We start from the raw sequence: 19642 nt of genomic DNA on the forward strand, positions 1-19642 counted from the left end.
TGAACATCTCATTTTAAAATATAAAAAATCTAAAATATAATTAGAATAATTATCGAGTTCCAACAAAATAAATAATTATTATCTTTATAAAAAAAATTATATTATTAAACCAAATATAAATTACTTCGTTATCGTACATAAATTTTGAATTAAAAATTACACAAAAAATGAGGAATTTCAAATAATTAATTTGATACTAATATCGATATATTTTTGTTAAATTTTTATGATATCTTCAAACATATATTTTATTCAAAAATAAAAACATCATTGTTTTCTCAAAATCACATAAAGCCATATTATAACATCGACTGAGATAAAAAATAAAATGAAATATTAAAATCATAATGTATCTCGCTGCATTGCGCGAGTACGCTTCTAGTTGTTTATTGATACATATTACTTAAAATTCAAGATTACAAATAAATCGTGATTAAGTACGACTTATTAAAGTTTCATGTTTGAATTTGTGTAACTAACTGCATATAAACATAATCAAATAGAGGATAAACTTCTTATTTTAAATATAAAAGATCTAAAATATAATTAGAATAATCATTGAGTTCTAACAAAATACTTAATTATTATCTTTATAAAAAATGAATTAAACAAATACACAAAAAAATGGTTAATTTGGTATTAATATCAATATTTTTTTTCAAATTTTTAACGATATTTTTATATTTATATTTTATTTAAAAATAGAAAGATTATCGTTTCATCAAAACCACGTAAAACAAAAATTAAACACTAAAATCGAGATGTATCTTGTTGCATTGTATATTATAACATTGATTGAAACAAAACAAAAATTAAACACTAAAATCGNAATCGAGATGTATCTTGTTGCATTGTATATTATAACATTGATTGAAACAAAACAAAAATTAAACACTAAAATCGAGATGTATCTTGTTGCATTGTGCGAGTACCCTTGTAGTCCATTATAATGTCGTTCAATGGTAAGCTCTAAACCGTTTTGTATAATATTCAAGTACACATGCTTATGTTGGCTACAAACTTGAACAAGTCTTTTTTCTACACATACCCGAATTAAATCAATATGATAATCAACATTAATGAATATCACAAAGTGATTTAGATGAGTGTTTCTGTATTTGAAAATCTCCCAAAATACTGAATATGTTTAGAAGTAAACAGTGAAAATAGAAAAAAAGTTATCTTAAAGTTGGATAAAGACCATCGGTTATACTCCAAGCCTTTTCAAATACGAATGTATTGCAAATTTCAGGACTCAATATATTTGACACGTCAATTTAATCTTATTAATTAAGGAAATATGAACATCAAAACTACAAGGGTGATGTCTGAATGGTTTGAGTTAGAGCTCCAAATGTTAAAAGTGTCTGGAGGTCCCAGGTTCAAATACAAGGAAAAATAAAAATCCATTTGTGTCCACAGAGGTTCAAATGTTGTGATTCCGGGCCACCCACAAAGTAGGTGGTCGCCTTGAGATTAGTCGGCTCACATCGCGAGTTGGATATCCATGTTAATAAAAAAAAAACACGAACATCAATTATTAATTGATGGTGTATTTGGTATGCGGGACAAAACGAGACATGATAGAATAGAAAATTGTTGTCCCACGTTTGATACCACATTTATACTGGGATAAAACAAAACCGAGCGAGACAAAAATGCATTTTTCTTGTCCTACCAAAATACGTGGAACAAAAATAAAGAATGATGTGTCAATAATGTGATATTATTAAACTATCTATGTCAAGTTAAAACCCTAAGATGCTGTTTGGTTCGTAGAATTCAAGTGAATTTGATGGAATTGAAATGCCAAATTTATTTGACGATGGTTGGTTCGCAGAAGGAATAGATTGGATTCACTGAATTCCACTGTTGAGACATCTAATCATTATTTGACATGTGTGAAGGATTTTAATTTAAATTTGTGACAAATGTAACAAAATCTATAATTTGGTATTAGAAAGACAAAAATAACCTTTGCATCAAATTTAACCACCACCACTCCCACTCTTACCACCCATGACCGCTCCTGCTGCCAACATCTCCGTCACCACCACCGCCACCATCCACACCCTAGTCATGATCATTATGCCACTACTGTGTACATAACCATATGACCATCGAGTCTATCAGAACTGATTTATTACAATCACAATTTATCAGGATTAATCCAGACACAATCGTGTACAACCTAAAAAAATCCAATTAGAGAAAAATGAAAAGCAATCCCCTAACTACAAGGTGGTGCCTGATTGGTTTGAACTTGACTCCAAAGGTTAAAAGTATTAGGAGGTCCCAGGTTTAAATCTAAGAAGTAATAAAATGTCTTTATGGCCACGGAGGTTCAAATACGATGACTTCGGGTTATCTGCAAAATAGATGTTCGTACTGGGATTAGTCGGTCGCAGGGTTTGATATCCGGTAAAAAAAAAAAAAAGAAAAAGAAAAAAACAATCCCCTTTTGACCGCGTAAAGGGGTCCAACAAAATAGAGCAACGAGGACCGTCGTCACACCGATCGAAACCAAGCCGCATTTCTACTCCTCATCTCGTCAACAAAGCGTCCTAGGAGAACACCATCGCCATGAATTCGGCAGCTCGCAGAAGCGGAGGACTTTTCGAAGGACTATACAAAGTCCTTATGCGTCGTAACTCTGTCTACATCACTTTCGTCATCGCCGGCGCTTTCATCGGTGAACGGGTTAGGGTTCCGATCCTCCATATGTGATTGATACTTATACACCTGCCCTAGTTTTATGCCGTTCGTTCTTAATCAGGTTATTAGGTTTGATTATACAGATATTCATACGGCTGATTATCATCGATGATAATTGAATTCTAGATCCGATTTGATAGCGTGTTCATTGTTCCTTCCCAGATCTAAGAAATTAATGATATTTTAAGTTTATAAGGGGATAGAGTTATGCCCTAGCTTATAAAAATTATCTTAAAGTTGGATACATATACATATGCCCTAGTTTATAAAATCAAGGGGCTCTTGTTTCAGGTTGTTTGTATTAGCTCATTCCATGTCTGATATAATTGACTGATGCAGTTATGTGGATTTACATGTTTCAGGCAGTGGACTACGGAGTTCATAAGATCTGGGAGAATAACAATATCGGGGTAATGTTTTAGCACTTACTTGGATGATGCATGCGTGAGTTTGTGTGATTTCTGTAGTTTCTGATTGATGATTGGCCAAATTCCACACCAAGCCACCACACACACGCACATATATATAGAACAACGAACTTGTACATCACTTTAGCTTTGTTTATGGAAGCAGTGAAATTCAACTGTAGATATACGTTGCAGGTTATATGATCATTCTATAATTTAAGTAGATCTCTAGGTAGTAACTTCTCACAGTTTATTACCAATGTCAAGATGCTGTAGATTACTATCAACATTCCAACATTCACACATAAGTTAGTTACCCTTAAATAGCTTAATATAGTTTATTACACGATGAATGATCGTGTGAGAATAGGAGTCAAGCTGGACCCTTGATCACTTTTAATCTCACCCCGGTCCCATGAATTGTGGTTCTCACGAGAATTGATCTGGTGCATCTCATTAGTGTTGATCTTTATTTAGGATTGACCCGTGGGTAGAGATCCCTTCTCACCATAATTTCCATCTCACTGGATCCCAACCTTTATTACACTTGGACCTAGATGCCCAGAAATCACATTATTCATCGTAGAACATGCAGATGCAATATGGGTTTTTGGTTTTCAGTCTTCGAGATTGAAACGCTAGTCTGCTTGGAGAAAAGTATTGTTCAGAGTCATGCATATATGCACAAAATATAGGATAAACAAGAACAATCTAATGGAGAACTACTGTCTACTTGTATAATTTCTTGGATTGGCTTGCATATTATTATTATTCTAAGTCTAATCCACCATCGCAATAAATACTATATTGTTTTCATTGTCTCTAGCATGAAACTTGAATTAATCTTGGAATATCTTGAGGGGAATATATGTTATACACAAATATATAGACATATATATGCACATACACATGCTAACATACACACATATATACATCTATACATATGCACGTACATATATATATTTATATAGGGGCTTAATCATTTGAGAACTCCAAAATTTGTGAGATATGCGAGAACTTCTATCTTAAGGTTTTGTTTTACATGATTTTTTTATTCCAAGTATAGTATCTAATATAATGATTAATATATATATATATATATATATATATTTGTTTGTTTGTTTCTTATGTATACGATTCACAATGTGGAACTCTTTTTTGTGCATTTTTTGTTTCACAAACATGTCAAAAATGTTCACATTGTAAACCAAGTAAATGTGGGAATAACAGATTGTGAAACAAATATATGTTAATTAATATTCTAAATCCTACTCTTAGATGAAAAAAATCATGAAATAACACATGCTATACAAGTTCTCAAGGTTATCACAATTTCATGGGTTCTCAAAAGGTCCCCCTATTTATATATACATGCATGTATACATATATATGTCTATATCCATGTGTAAGCATATAGCTTATATACTTAACCATGCTACATAAGAAGCAAGTACACGTCAACCATGGCATTCCGTTCCTTCCTTTTCTTATCCTAGTAAAACTCCTATGTGCTTAATATTTTCTGCATCTCAAGAGTTGCCGATAGAAGTCTTCTTTTTTTGGTAACCATGGGCGTCCGGGCCAGCTTGTGTACACCTCGACTGATCCCATGGAAACAGTTAGGAAAATCCTAGCGGCCTTGAGAAGACTCCAACTGGCGACCTATGAGGGGATCCCCAATGCCTAGCCTTTATTTGGCTGTTGAGTTGGCTCTCAAGGTTGCCAAGAGAAGTCTTGTCTCTCCCGAAATTGGGATTGGACTCCTGAATGTGGCTAGCAAACTGTAATTAGGGGCCCTAATGCTCGTTCTTTTCCCTCTTTCAAGTTCTAAGAAGAAAGCTATGTCCCGGTTTGGTTTGCAGGATTGGATTGGATTTGGAATTGAATTCCATTCCAATCTCATGTTTGGTTTGAAATATTTCCTGGATCTGAAATCCCACAAATATAGGATTTTGAAATCCCATGGGGGTGCTTGGTATTTCATGGCATTCGTAGGATTTGTATGTAATAATGTTTTAAAAAATGTTAAAAACATTTGTTTTGTAATAATCAATTAATAAAAATGTAATTGAAGTATTTTTATAATTTGCTTTATAAATTATTTATAAAAAATGGAATTCAATTCCATTCCAAATCCAACAAACCAAACACACTAAAGATTCCAAATCCCTCTACGCTAAAAAACCATTCCATCAAACCAAACACCCCTTAAGAAGTGATTTGAAGTGAAGATTGCTCTATACAAGTCTAACCTAGTTGTTCTGTTGTGTACATTTGAGATATTTTTCTAACGGAAATTATCGGTCATTATGCAGAAGCGATACGAGGACATTCCAGTTCTGGGACAGAGACCAACCGATGAATGATATGGGAATATTTGATCAACTTCTATGATTGTTTTGTCACACCCTTTATGAGATCTTAGAAGGGACATACCATAATGGATCTTTTTAATAAGTATTACTTAGATTCATCAACTTTGCATAAACACATCTGTTGTTGTTTACCAATTTGTTGCATTTTCTGAATGATTTTGGGGCCCAAAACCAAAAGTTGGAATTGAAAAACATGATTTCTGGTGATGTTTTGGAACCAAAACATTTGTTTCATCTTACCCTTACAAAATGAAATGGATGAGCCATTTTTTTCTTGATATATCAAGAGTAAAATTACAATGGACCAATGAAATGAAAATATTATTTTCACTGGCCTTTATTTATTTTTCAAATTTTATTAATTATTACGGGAGAAACTACTGATTATTTATTTAAATTCAAATGACAATCATTTATGTTTGTTATGATCGTGTGATTGTTATTTGAAAAATGAAATGTTATATTCATTTCATTTTATTGATTCAGTATACTTGCTACTGATATCCTGATACACGGAGAAAGATGATGTATATCACTTTCGTTTTGCAAGTGTATGGTTTTTTCTTTCATGAAAAATTTCTTAGGACTTGAATCGTTTAAAATATAAATGTCCGTTGAGTTATTTAGTTTAAATGTTTAAGGATTTATTTGTTTGATTTCAACAAGTACAATAATTTAATTGTTAAAAAAGACTCTTTAAATGAAAATCAACACCACTGGTGGGAGGTTGGTGGAATGATAATATTTATTGGTGATAGTGGTGGTGGCAACGGTGGTTGGTGGCGGAGGTGTTGACTACGGTGAGGGTGGTCGCTGGTGTGGGTTAAATTGGATGCAAAAATTATTTATGTTTCTTCTATAACCAAATTACAACATTTGCAATGAAGTGGAATTCAATTTCTTCACTTTATGTCAAGAAATGATCAAATCCCTTAACCGTGGAATTCGACAGAATCCAATCAATCATCCCGCAAACCAAACATCCAAGAATGTCCTTTCAATTCCGTCAAATATCAAAAATTGAAGATTTACTTATGATTAGATTCTTTATTTAATAATCACAAGGGTGGTGTCTGATTGGTTTGAGTTTGGCCTCCAAAGATCAAAAATACGTGGAGGTCTCAGGTTCAAATTCAATGATGAATAAAAATCCCCTTATGGTCACGAAGGTTCGCATAACGAGTTGGATATCCAGGTTAATAAAAAATAAAAGAAAAAACAATCAAACAAACAAACAAATAACGATCCATACAAGCTAAATCTTTTCTAATCGATAATTAGACCAAAAAAGAACTTAAAAATCTCATTAATTCATTTTTTTCCGTCAAAATATTTACTTCCATCTAAAAATGGACTTCGATTTTTTATCTTGTTTTCCTTGCAAAATACTGTATTTCTATGCACACCGTACGTTGTCTTTAAATTCAAATCGAAAAAAATTTAAAATTCTCAGCAGCTCATTAGATTATAATCCCATACATGTAAGGTGTGTATATATGCAACATCCCATGGCCTAACTTTTACAAAATTTAAGGGAAGATCATATAGAAAACGTCCGGCTCATGTGGGTCGAAATAGAGGCCATTTAGATGAAGACGTTCATTCGCTTTTCACGGCATCGTAGATATGCTGCACAAAGATCCAAGATGAACGGAAACTGATTGTAGCGAGCATCAAGAAGAAGGCATAGCAAAATAGAAAATTGTAGCCGAAATAGAACGATGATTGCATCAATCCCGTCATGTTTGATCTTGAATGGTAGTAGTAGATACAATACCCGAACATAAAGATGGCAACCGCACCCCCACGCCACACGCATCTGTTTCACAAACCCAGATGACCGATTCAACATCAAGATTTAACCATTTCCAAAAGAAAACAGCAAATTAACACATCTCAATTACGGGTTTCTATGTACTTTTCAAAAACTAAGATAGAAATTAAGAGATTATTTACTACCAGCTGACGGCCTCTTACTAGGTAAGAAGTGCTCACCAGGTAAGAAGGGATGTTGTCTACCAACACATTTTGACATAGAGATGCACAAAAAAAGCCCAACCCCGAAGTTCGGCCAAGACCAGTCCTCAAAACCTGATCAGCACGAAAATTTTGGGGTACCGACCCGAAAAATCCCGGTTTGGAAAAGTCCGAAAAATGAGGTTAGGCCCAATCAAACCTGGCCCGGGCCTAAAAAAGCCCGAACCTTTTTTTCGCTGAAACAGGCTCGGAAAGATCGGGCTCAGGCCTGAAAAAGTTCGAGCCTTCTGCATCTCTACTTTGACACACGAATATGCTGCTGGATCATTTAGGGATACAACCTTAAATGAGTTTTTTTTTAATTAAATCGATTACATCATGGCCTATTAAAGAAAAATGGCCATTTTAAGGTTATATACCTAAAAATCTAATCTCCGAATACGCCCAACCTCATATTTTTCTAATTAATTAATCAAAATGCCTCTTTTTTTTTTTGTTATTTATGTTGTCATCTAACTAATTTATCAGCTAGCTCAGCTAACATTTAGTTTATCAGCCAACAACTATCTTTTCAGCTAACCGCTAGCATATTAGCTAGTTTGCTAAACATAGCCTAAACCTTTTTTTCTATAAAAACCAATATTGGTTGAAATGTACTACTTTTGGGTTTTGACTACGAAAGTCTAAATCAGGTGAATAATTTGGAATTGAGCGAATACGAGATAACATACCTCCACCACCACCGATGATCTTCTACAGTCAGCTGGATGTACGTCAAACCGACACTCAACAACGACGTAATTAAGACGAGAAGGACGAGCGTTATAAACAAGACGCCAGGGAGAGTCAAGATTTTATAGCTCCAAATCGTTGCATACACATTATGCAACTCGAGAACAATTGCGCTGAACGGTAAAAGACCCGAGATGAACATTTGACCAAGAGTCTTTCTGTGCCATGCCAGCAGCGGAATCTCCCTCGGGGATATCTTCGTAGCCGAAGGTGCTTGAAACTTGGATCTAAAACGATATCCCATTACCCCACCAAACCCAAGAAGCGGAATGGCAACTAAAGTGTATGCAAGTACGATCACGACTAAAGTGCCAAACGGAAGTGCGGTAGCAGCCCCAATCGATATGGCAATTGTGTTAAGAAGAAGCGTGATAACGGAAAGTGGTCCAACGAAGAGAACCCCGGATAAAAGAACACATCTTTCCTGCAAAAGTTCTAAAATTTAGCACGATTAAAGCAAAAAACGTAAAAAAGATCGCTGCATACTCTTCGAGGTAAAGGCAATACCGGCATCTCCAACAAATTCTCTATAATTTCTCCATTTTCGGAGATTTTCAACATTAAGGGTGCGTTTGGTACATTGGACAAGACAAAACATAACATGGGTCGCTTTTCCATGTTTGGTAAGACTTTTATGTGGAACAGACAGAAACAAAGTGGAATAGGTGTGTTCCACCCCCTACCCATGGAACAAGGTGGAACAGACCTATATTTTACCAATATATCCTCAAAATAAAATCTAATTCTCTTCTAAAACATCAAACACGCCTCCCTCTTTACATTTTATTCATTCGTTAGATTTTATCTATTGCATCTTATACTCTTTAAACTTTCACTTTACTGTCCTCAGAATATTATTTGTATATAATTTCTATATTTTGGCTAATTTATGTAGTTTATTAAATATTAATAATAACAATATAGAAAAGGCATAAAATAAAAATTGGAAACTACATAAACTTTTTATTTTGGTGTCATTTTAATCGTCTTGAAGAAAACTTTCTAACGATATATTTTGTTTATTTTAGTATAATTTAATAAATTAATCAAAATATATAAACAACTCGTCTTACCAAATGTTGAACAATTGTTCTGTCCTGTCTGGATACCAAACGCACCCGAAGCAATTACTACAAAATACTTGGTAAACAACTGTTACCCAACCTGCACTTTTACCCGGTTAGTGCTTACCCAATTTGTGTCGGTAACCGACCCTTTACTAGAAAAGAACTTACCCATCCGGTCTCGTAAAATTTGCCAAAAAACGAAGCAGCACTGTATCCGGCAACAGGAGCCGTAAGAATAAAGAACACCACAAGAGAAGTCGAGATTATCCCACGACTGTAGGGATAAACGACCCCGAAAAATGCCAAAACGAATAACAAGCAAACCCTGCAGAAAACCCAAACATCGTCATAAAAGACCGAACTCCAAAATTCAAATCCAATTCATGAAGTTGAATTTGAAGTGGCTTACATGATCAATAACTGTGTCCCGGTGCCCAAAACAGCGCAAAACAACGCCATTTGTGGCGGGCATCTGAATACATCGCTGTGAACGTACTTCCAACCCACTTCCTTGTCTTGCTCTTCGTCTCCGTTATGTCTGCAATCAAAAAACCAAGAAAAAAAATGAAAAAAAAAAGAATCAAACTATCTCGATTGGGAAGCAGTAGAAACCAACACGTTACTTTCTTAAATCGTTCTTCAGATGACGCATAAACAGCATCGTAAGCAGTCCAACAAGGAGTACGATGACAACCACACCGTTAACGAAAGAAAACCAATGGATTTGCCGTTGTGTGGGCAACAACGAAGCCCTTGAATACTTGTTCATCCGGTTCTTGAACTCGTTTGAAGTTGCATTCCAAGAAACCGAATAAGTAAACTTAACGTTGACCTCAGTTTCGTCAGTGATATCTACAGCATGATTTGGATCACTAAACGCACGTATTTCTATGATTCTATCGTCATTATAAAGAGCGTCAAACTGGACGTGTTTGAAAACATAATATTTGGGTCCCTTCCCATCACCCATCCAGCTCTCATCTTCCATTTTTCCGGTAAATCCCCACAATGGAAGATCGTCATAGTACATTTGGAAGTAAAAATCGTTACTGATGGCGTTTCTGAACTTTTTAACGTCATCTCGTTTAAGCTTCTTATCGCACAGAATTTCGCCAACTTTATCTTCGCGAAACTTTAAGTTGTATAAGGTATTGATCAATCTAAACCCATTTAAAGCTTCCCCCAGTGTTCCCTTCTTTGGGATCACTTGACCTGCAAGATAATTAAAGAGTTACGGATTGAAGATTGATAATGGCATAGTCACTTGACGTGAGATCCCACATCCATTGGAGAGGAGAACAAAGGCCGTCTTTTAGGGTGCATTTGGTATCCAGACAGAATATGATAAGACAGAACAGGTGTTCATCGCTTGATAAGACAGAACAGGTGTTCAGTGCTTGATAAGACAGAACTGGACATGACTGATGGAATGACCAATTTACCCTTAATGAGTTGTTTATATATTTTGATTAATTTATGTAATTTATTAAATTATTATAAAAGAAATACTTTTTATAACAAAATATATCATTAGAAGGTTTTCGTCAAAACAATTAAAATGTCACCAAAATAAAAGGTGACATAAATTAATTATTTTATTATTAATACTTTAATAAACTACATAAATTAATCAAAATATAGAAATCGTATATAAATAACGACATTAAAGTGAAAGTTTAAAGAGTATAAAATATAATAAATAAAATGTAAAGAATGAATAATATGTAAAGGGTGATGCGTGTTTGATGTTTTAGAAAAGAATTAGGTTTTATTTTGAGGTTATATTGGTAAAATATAGATCTATTCCACCTTGTTCCATGGGGCGGGGGTGGAACACGCATGTTCCACTTTGTTCCACTCTTTCCCTGTCTATTCCACATAAAAGTCCCGCTATACATGGAACAGTGATCGTTAATCTGTCCTGTCCTGTCCTGTGTACCAAACGCAGCCTTAAGGGACTGGATACCTCCTCTATCATATGCGTTTTGAAACCATGAGCCCAAAAACAATATCTGGTACGGCTGGTCGGGGATGTTACAAATGGTATCAGAGCAGGGAACCAGACCGGTGTACCGGCGAGGATGTTTGGCTCCCTGAGGGGGTGGATTGTGAGATCCTACATTGGTTAGGGATGGGAACTAAGGTTGCTTTATAAGGGACTGGATACCTTCTCTATCATTTAAAACCATGAGTCCCAGTGTAGATAAACCGGGGATGTTATACTTGATATTCAAGAAGAATTAATAAGACTGTTTTTGTAAACTGATTAATCTTCAGTGTAATTGCCAACTTAGCCCATGTAAACCGAAAAAAATGATGACGGTCATATGGCCATTTGTTACTATGAGCTCAAATGCTAACCTGGAGTGCAGAATGGCAGGTCATAATATTGGTAGGTTTCGCTGCAAGAGATATCAAGAAAATAATCTTAAAAAAGAAACTTAGAAGAAAGAATCGATCAAAAGTGAATACAACAATACTTGTATAGTATGCAGGCGTTTGGTGCGAAAATAGACTAGGATGGGAAAAGGGTTTGAGTGTGGCATTTCTTTGTCCTACCAAAGTAGGTAGAACAAAAATCAAGGAGATACAAGATTGGTAAATGACTAAACTACCCATGTCAAAATAAAACCCTAAAACCTTTTAGAATTCTTTCACCTTACTTTTGTCTGTCCAATACTGTCTAGTCATCCAGTCACGTCCGTATACCAAATGCACAGGTGGCGTTTGGTTTGATGGAATGGTTTTGAGGGATTTGGATTTCGTGGAAGGATTTGGAATCTTTAGTGTGTTTGGTTTATAGGATTTGGAATGGAATTGACTTCCATTTTTTATAAATAATTCATAAAAAACAAATTATAAATAGTTATAAAAATAATTAAATTACCTTTTTATCAATTGATTATTACAAAACAAATATTTTCAACATAATTTTAAACATTACTGCACACAAATCCTACAAAATCCCACGAAATACTAACAAACCGCATGGGATTTCTACATCCCATGTTTGTGGGATTTCAATGAAATTTTGGGACTTCAAATCCAAACAATCCTTCAAACCGAACATGGGATTGGAATGAAATTGAATTCCAAATCCCTTCAAATCCGATCCAATCCTACAAACCAAAAGGGACCTTATTGTCTCCGTTTTCTGGGTCCACTCCAGTGAATCATCCTAATTTAGCTCAAGCTTCATGATAAGTTATCAGTACATTCCCAACAATTCACAACCAAAAGTTCTACTTAATCTACTATACAAAAGTATAACAGCATAGAAATCAATAAGAATAGAAAGCTACACTTCAACTTGATGACAATATGCAGCTCAATCATCACATATATCACCCAATCCAGCAGCATCAAGAAATTACTCCCTCAACCTACATTCTCAATACTCTACTTATATCACAATTTCAAGCCTAATGTGTTCCACATTCAATATTAGCATCGATTTTCTTTAGTTTCCTACCTCCATGATGTCTCTAGCATAATACTCTTCTCGGGGTTGGTCCAAATAAGAAGGCTAAATATCTTGAGAACGCATGCGGAAAAATGTCAAGAGAAGGTTCATATGTGAATTATTGAATAAATCCGAATAAAATCTATTTGAAGATGCACACGCGAACCAACGTTACAGATTATTCACATGGGTTCACATATGCATCTTTAAATAGATCTTTTTTCAAAAGAATTCAATGATTCACATATGAACCTTCTCTTAACCTTCCATTCTTATCTTTTCAAACGTTACAAATTATTCATATGGTTCATGTATGCATATTCAGATGCAATTTTTCCAATGATTCACATATGAACCTTCCCTTTCTTACCTTCTCACGACATTTAGCCTTCTTATTTGAACCTTCCACTACTCTTCTTACAGTTAAATGTAGTTTATCAATTTTTCTACACAAATAATACAAATCTTGTCAATTCTGAAGTTCCAAAACACCTTATGATCCACTCAAAAGTAAGCCATGGAGTCCATCAGGATCACCCAAAGTTCTATATGGGTGTCGAAAATTTATGTGCACACGAGGCTTCTTGACCTGAACCCATTCCCCTTTTTTGCACAAAAATCGTCAAATCAACCTTTCTAGGGTTAATTTCTAAGAACAACATTAAAACGAGAAAAAAAAAAACACTAAAATTACAGTAACAAAACATCGATTCTTCACATGGTATTTCTCAATCGAAGTAAAATTACACCGATTACTAACCTGGGATTGTTCAAGGGGCCAACTATGTTGGCAAACAAAGGTACATTGTCTCCTACATTGTACCGATGATCATACGATGAAGCTGTGATTGGGGAAACGAGGAGGTCTAGGGCTATCGATAGCAAAAAGGAAATACGAATTAAGGTGGATGTTTCAGTCATAACAGATGATGGGGGAAGAAGATTTTAGAGGGAAATCAACAGAATTGAAATGGGATTCGAGAAAAATTGATGGGTTTATGAAGAAATTTGAGTAAAGTATGACTGATCTACATGCTTCGAAGTGGTCAACCGGCTTCTCGCTTCCAATCTGTCTATGTTGATCATAGACAATCAGAAGACCATTTACAGTTTCTTTATATTAACTTACACCCCCTTGACTTTTGAAAATACTTCAAAATCGTCCTTGGCATTTCGTTATGAGTTTCAAGTGTGCTTTTCACAAAATATTAAACTTCGGTGTTTATTTTGAAAAAAATAAATAATTGCATGAAATGTCAACTACTGTCAATGCTTCGTTTGGTACATAAGACATGAGTACTAAATAAAACATGACAAAACTCATTTTCCCATGTTTGGGGGGACATGGGCAAGTTCGGCCCCTGACTACATATAGTGTGTGCGACCGCACACAGCCCAAAGGGGCATCAAGTTTTTAACTATTATCAGTTTTGGGTTTAATAATTTGAAAATTGGGAAACTGAGTTTTAACTATAAACAACATGCCCAAGGCTTGATAATGATGGATACTGGATGCGCCTAATCTAAATCTTGAGAAAGTCGTGAAACAGTAAACGCCCAACATTCCAACAACTCAAGTTGGTCTTATTGTTCTTCAAAGTTCGACTTTTCCGATTTTCAACGAACGACGTTCCATTTCCAACCGAATAAAGGTCATGAAGCCTAGATTCATCGAAGATGGAAATCCCGAATGGCTAAATTCTAAAATTTAGGGGATTTTTTTAGCATAAGGCTTTTTTTTTTATGTTTCATTGTTTTGTTTGTTTAGAAAAATAGGCATTATATTCTTTTACCATTTTCGCACAGGGGATCAAAAGCTCTAGCCCTAGGACCGGCCCTAGACATGGGACAAGACAAAACTCACTTTCCCACTTTTGGCCTGACATGGGACTGGACAAAGACAAGGGACAAAAAAATCTTTTCTCTTTGTTCCATAAAAATAGGTGGAACAAGATGGGACAACAATGAGATAGAAGCCAACTTTTCATCAAATTTTTTGTGTAATCATTGCATTGGTAGAGTAACTCACTCCAACTCATTGAGTCAACTCAAGTAACTAACATAATAAACATATGCCAATTGATATTGGCTCATACTCAGTTTCTGATGTATATACAAAACAAGATATGCTGAGAAATTCAAACATAATAACCATATAAAAATATGAGTTTTTTACCCTCAAATTTGGCTACATCTTTGCAATAATTTTAAACATTAGACCAAAATACGGTAAAAAATGGATCCATTTTTATTCTAAGAAATTCTAGTTCAACAGTCTTGAGAGTTGATTTAATAAAGTAAACGCTCGGCTTCAATTATGATTATGGTCCTGCGTTGTTCTTGAGCTTGTTCCTCTGAACGTCAATTTCGTACTGTTTTCCTACACAAAATAAATTCAAGAAATCTTGGTCATGGTGAACAAGGAATGATACATATCTAATTCAAGCCAAGAGTCACAAACCTGATGTTTTAAGTCTGGTTCGCATCGTTTAGGCGGTCTTGCCTCCCATTATGAGTGACCATTGTCGAAGCATGAGACTGTATGGTCAAGTTGGCTTCATTGCCAGAAACCGCTATTGGCTTCATGTTCCTTTCATAAGAGACTGGTGTGCCAATGACAGTCGGCCCACATGGGCCGAAAGAACCACCCAAAGGGAAATAATATCCATTTTCCCTACCACCTTTCAGGTACAATAAAATAATTATCATTAAAATGTTTGCCTTTATGCCTATGGCCTGTAGCTCAGTTGGCAAAGGGGCAATGTCACTTTGTCTAGATACAAGACGTGCTCGGGTTCAATCCCGCCCCCTCCCTCTGCTAGTCTCAGCCGCTGAGTGGGTCAAACAAAAAAAAAATCCCCCTTGACATTGGTGTCTGTGTGGGGCCAGTTAGGGATTGCCAGTAGTCAAGTTTTTTGCCAAAAATATGTTTGCCTTTATATTATCGAGTAAAATAAATGTGTACCTATGTCAAATTCAGGAAAGGGGTTATTTGCACCAAGCACTGCACCACCATGGTCTTGAACCTCCGGTTGGGGGCATAACATTGGTGACGCTGCCCGAATAACCCCTAAGCCGATCAGAAACTCTTCAAAGGTCATCTCATCAGGGCTTTGTTGTCGTGACAAACTTTGATGATCGATATTCGGGACACTAGTTTGGCATTGCAGTGCTTGATCTTGTGTTTGGTCCGGTTGGATTTCCTTCAAAATGTCGCTCAAGGTTTTTGGGGCGTTATCTTTTTGTACATCTGGGTCCATAATTCCAAACTCTTGAAATTCGTCTTCTTGAATGCTAGCCGTGAATTCCTCGATGTTGATAGATGTCAAGTCTTCGATTCTCATTGCTTCAGGTTGTGAAAATATCTCTGGCAACGCCATCTCGTTGTCACCTATACCCATTTTTCCGCTATCGGGAAACCCCATTTCGCTCCGGACAAAAGAGTTGGTTACAAAATAAATAAATAACGTTTGTATTAAAATCCAAAAGACATAAAGAAAACAAATGAAAATGAAATAGCGCACAAGCCACAACTCGTGGTTTCCCCGTCTCCCACTTTCAAAAATTACGATATGAAACATACTCTTTTCGGTCATTATTATTTATTGACCCGATTTCTTAAACGATAATATTTTAAAATCAATAGATTTAGATCCATATATGAGAGAGCGACCTTTAATTCAACAATAACTCAGAATAGACATAAATAATCGTATTTTCTTGATATTATCAAACATTTTAAACTTTAAACCGTTAATATTTTCACTAAATAAAATAACATGTCAAAATTGGTATCAAATCTATGCTTGGGGGTATATACCAATAAGATGGTGTTTGGTTAGAGGTATCAGGCAGTAATCAATGAGAATGAAAAAAAAAAAAAAAAACTGTTTGGTTTTATATTATATAATGAGTTCATTTCCACAAAAGCCCAAATTTTGATTTCAGGTTAAACTGAGGGAATGCAAATTCATTCTCTTATTTCATTTCTGATTGGTAAGAGGTGATGCTAAAGTTTGAAATCTGAATCAATATGACTGTTTATTTTTGTCAATTGGTAAAAATTTAAATTTGTATAAAAAATATGAAAATATGTATAAATTTATTGATAGACTAACTCATTCCCAACTCGTTGAGTCGACTCGAATAACTCACATGATAAACATATGTCAATCGAGTTTTTGATGTATATAGAACAAGATCTGACACTTTGTAACAATAAAAATTCGAACAGAACAATCATATAAAAACATGAATTTTAACCCCCAATTTTGGCTACATCTATGCAACGACTTATTACATTAGATCAAGAGACGGAAAAATCCATTTTATCCTAAAAGGGTCAATGTCAACGGTCTTGAAACGCTTGTTAATTATGATTGTGGTCTTGTGTAGTTCTTGAGCTTGTTCCCCTCGACCTCCATTTCGTATTGTTTTCCTACACAGATAAATCATGAAATCTTGATCATATACGATGAAGAAGCAGTACAACAAAATTGGTTTTATATGATACCTAGAATGTCTAAGTATCCTAATAAAATAATTTATAGAACTAGTTTATAGGACCAAATTATAAAGCGTCTGATCTAAAAGTGTTAAAATAGGTTTATAGGACACTTTTGAGTGTTTTAACAAAAATTTAACACACTTTTAAATAAAGCATCGTATTAGCTATTTTATAGGTCCTACAAACCCATTTTTGTATGACACATTATCAAATAATGTCGTATAAAATAGCTAATACGACAATTTATTTTTAAAACGTACTAAAAGACTTGTTGAAAAGCCTAAAAGCCTCCTATAACATATTCTAACAGTTCTAGATAAGAATCTTTTTGGTTTGTTCCTATAAACTTAAGTCCTACAAAGTATTCAATTATGATGCTTAGACAGTTTAGACGTTCGATGTAACCAATTTTATCGTAGTGAATAAACGACCCATAACCAATTCAAACCAAGAGTCAAAAACCTGGTGTCTGAGTCTGGTTCGGATCATTCTACGACGTTGCCTTGCATTATGAGTGACCATTGTTGAAGCATGAGATTGTATGGTCCAGTTGGTTTCATTGCTAGAAACCCTTGTTGGCGCCATGTTTGTTCCATAGGAGAACGGGGTGCCAACGAAAGTCGGCCCACACGGGCCGACAGAACCACCCAAAGGAAAATCACATCCATTTTCCCTGCCACCTTTCAGTTTAGATAAAATAATTGTTATTAGAATATAAGCATTTATGCCTCTGGCGTATAACTCAGTTGGCAAATGAGCGAGGTGACTTGTCCAAATACAAGACAGGTCTGCGTTTGATCCCCCCTACACTAGCCTCAACTGTTGAGTGAGTCAAAATTCTCTCTCAAATTGGTGTATTTGGAGGCGGGTTCTGTGTGGGGCAAATTAAGATCGTCAATGATCAACTTTTTTGCCCAAAAAACATTTTCTGTTATATTATCGAGTAAAATAAATGTGTACCTATGTCAAATTCAGGAACGGGGATATTTGCACCAAGCAATGCTCCACCATCGTTTTGAACCTCCGGTTGGGGGCACGACATTGGTGACGATGCCCGAATAACCCCTAAGCCGATCAGAAACTCTTCAAAGGTCATTTCATCAGAGCTTTGTCGTTGTGACGAACTTTGATGATTGATGTTTGGGATATTGGTCGGCTGTTGTGGTGCTTGAACCTGTGTTTGGTCTAGTTGGATTTCCTTCAAAGCATCGTTTATGGTTTTTGGGGTGTTATCGAGTTGTACATTTGGGTTCGTAATTCCTAACTCTTGAAAATGGTTTTCGTCTTCCTGATCAATGCTAGCCATTAACTCCTCGATATTGATAGATGTCAGCTCCTCGATTTCCATTTCTTCAAGTTGTGACGATGTCTCTGACAACGCCATCTTGTTGTCGCCTATACCAATATTTCTGGTATCGGGAAACTCCATTTCACTTTCGACAAAAGAGTTGGTTACAACCAGCCAAAAAATAATTGTATAAAATCCGAAAGACATAAAGAAGGAAACGAAAGTGAAATAGCGCATGTTCCTAGTTTCGTAGTTTCAAAAATTACGATATGAAACGTACTCCTTTTGGCCGTTATAAATTATTGACATGATTTCTTTTAACGTAAATGTCTTAAAATCAATATATATATATATATATATATATATATATATATATATATATGAACGACCAAATGCAAACCATCTAATTTGTACAAACCGTGCAAACCACCCTCATTTATCGATTTCATTGTTACGGATGTGTATGTTATGAGAGAAGAGGATGGAGCTAAAGAGATATGTATGGAATTTATTAAAAGTAAGCATAATTTTATTTAGTAGATGACAATAACTATATCATTAATTTTATTCAATTACTGTTTTAGAATGAATCTTACGAATCTCACAAAATTTAGAATTTTTTAAATGATTAATCATATATATCGATACTATATTATAAAACATTTTACAAAAACTCTTAAAAACCATTTTTATGCATGAAGTACTATTTATTGATGCATATTACTTAAAGTTCAAGATTACAAGTAATTGTACGTAAGTACAACTTATTAAAGCTTCATTTTTGAATTCGTATAACTAACTGCAGATAAACATAATCAAATCTAAGATAAATATCTAATTTTAAATTGAAAAAATCTAAAACATAATTTGGATAATCATTGAGTTCTAACAAAATTATTATCTTTATAAAAAAATTGTTGTTAAGTCAAAAATAAATTACTTCACTATTTGACCTAAATTAAATTATAATAAAAATTGAATTTAAATAAATTGTAAAAAAAATTTTAAATAGTTAATTTAATATTAATATTGATATATATATATATATATA

At 34.7% G+C, this 19642-nt stretch overlaps 2 protein-coding genes across 2 annotated transcripts; one reads left to right on the top strand and one right to left on the bottom strand.

Annotated features, from left to right (window-relative positions):
- The first annotated feature begins 2495 nt into the window (after positions 1–2495).
- On the top strand, positions 2496–5775 carry LOC112519487 (cytochrome b-c1 complex subunit 9-like). The gene is made up of 3 exons (XM_025127638.1): positions 2496–2700; positions 3078–3125; positions 5438–5775. The coding sequence occupies exons 1-3, from the start codon at positions 2584–2586 to the stop codon at positions 5486–5488; spliced, it is 216 nt and encodes a 71-aa protein (XP_024983406.1). The 5' UTR covers positions 2496–2583; the 3' UTR covers positions 5489–5775.
- Positions 5776–6936: 1161 nt separating this feature from the next.
- LOC112519625 (transmembrane 9 superfamily member 5) lies at positions 6937–13827 on the bottom strand. The gene is made up of 7 exons (XM_025127837.1): positions 13557–13827; positions 11695–11735; positions 9957–10545; positions 9743–9871; positions 9502–9658; positions 8206–8690; positions 6937–7316 (listed from the first exon to the last, which is right to left on the bottom strand). The coding sequence occupies exons 1-7, from the start codon at positions 13715–13717 to the stop codon at positions 7097–7099; spliced, it is 1782 nt and encodes a 593-aa protein (XP_024983605.1). The 5' UTR covers positions 13718–13827; the 3' UTR covers positions 6937–7096.
- Positions 13828–19642: the final 5815 nt, after the last annotated feature.

This window comes from Cynara cardunculus (assembly GCF_001531365.2).
Source record: "Cynara cardunculus var. scolymus isolate 2C chromosome LG 10, CcrdV1, whole genome shotgun sequence".
NCBI classification, from domain to species: domain Eukaryota; kingdom Viridiplantae; phylum Streptophyta; class Magnoliopsida; order Asterales; family Asteraceae; genus Cynara; species Cynara cardunculus.

Excerpts from the sequence above, each read along its gene's own strand:
- LOC112519487 (XM_025127638.1), top strand. The coding sequence starts at position 2,584 with ATGAATTCGGCAGCTCGCAGAAGCGGAGGACTTTTCGAAGGACTATAC. Across the intron at positions 2,701-3,077 it reads GCGCTTTCATCGGTGAACGG|GCAGTGGACTACGGAGTTCA; the intron begins GTTAGGGTTCCG and ends TACATGTTTCAG. Across the intron at positions 3,126-5,437 it reads GGGAGAATAACAATATCGGG|AAGCGATACGAGGACATTCC; the intron begins GTAATGTTTTAG and ends GTCATTATGCAG.
- LOC112519625 (XM_025127837.1), bottom strand. The coding sequence starts at position 13,717 with ATGACTGAAACATCCACCTTAATTCGTATTTCCTTTTTGCTATCGATA. Across the intron at positions 11,736-13,556 it reads GGCCCCTTGAACAATCCCAG|CGAAACCTACCAATATTATG; the intron begins GTTAGTAATCGG and ends TATCTCTTGCAG. Across the intron at positions 7,317-8,205 it reads GATCATCGGTGGTGGTGGAG|ATGCGTGTGGCGTGGGGGTG; the intron begins GTATGTTATCTC and ends TTTGTGAAACAG.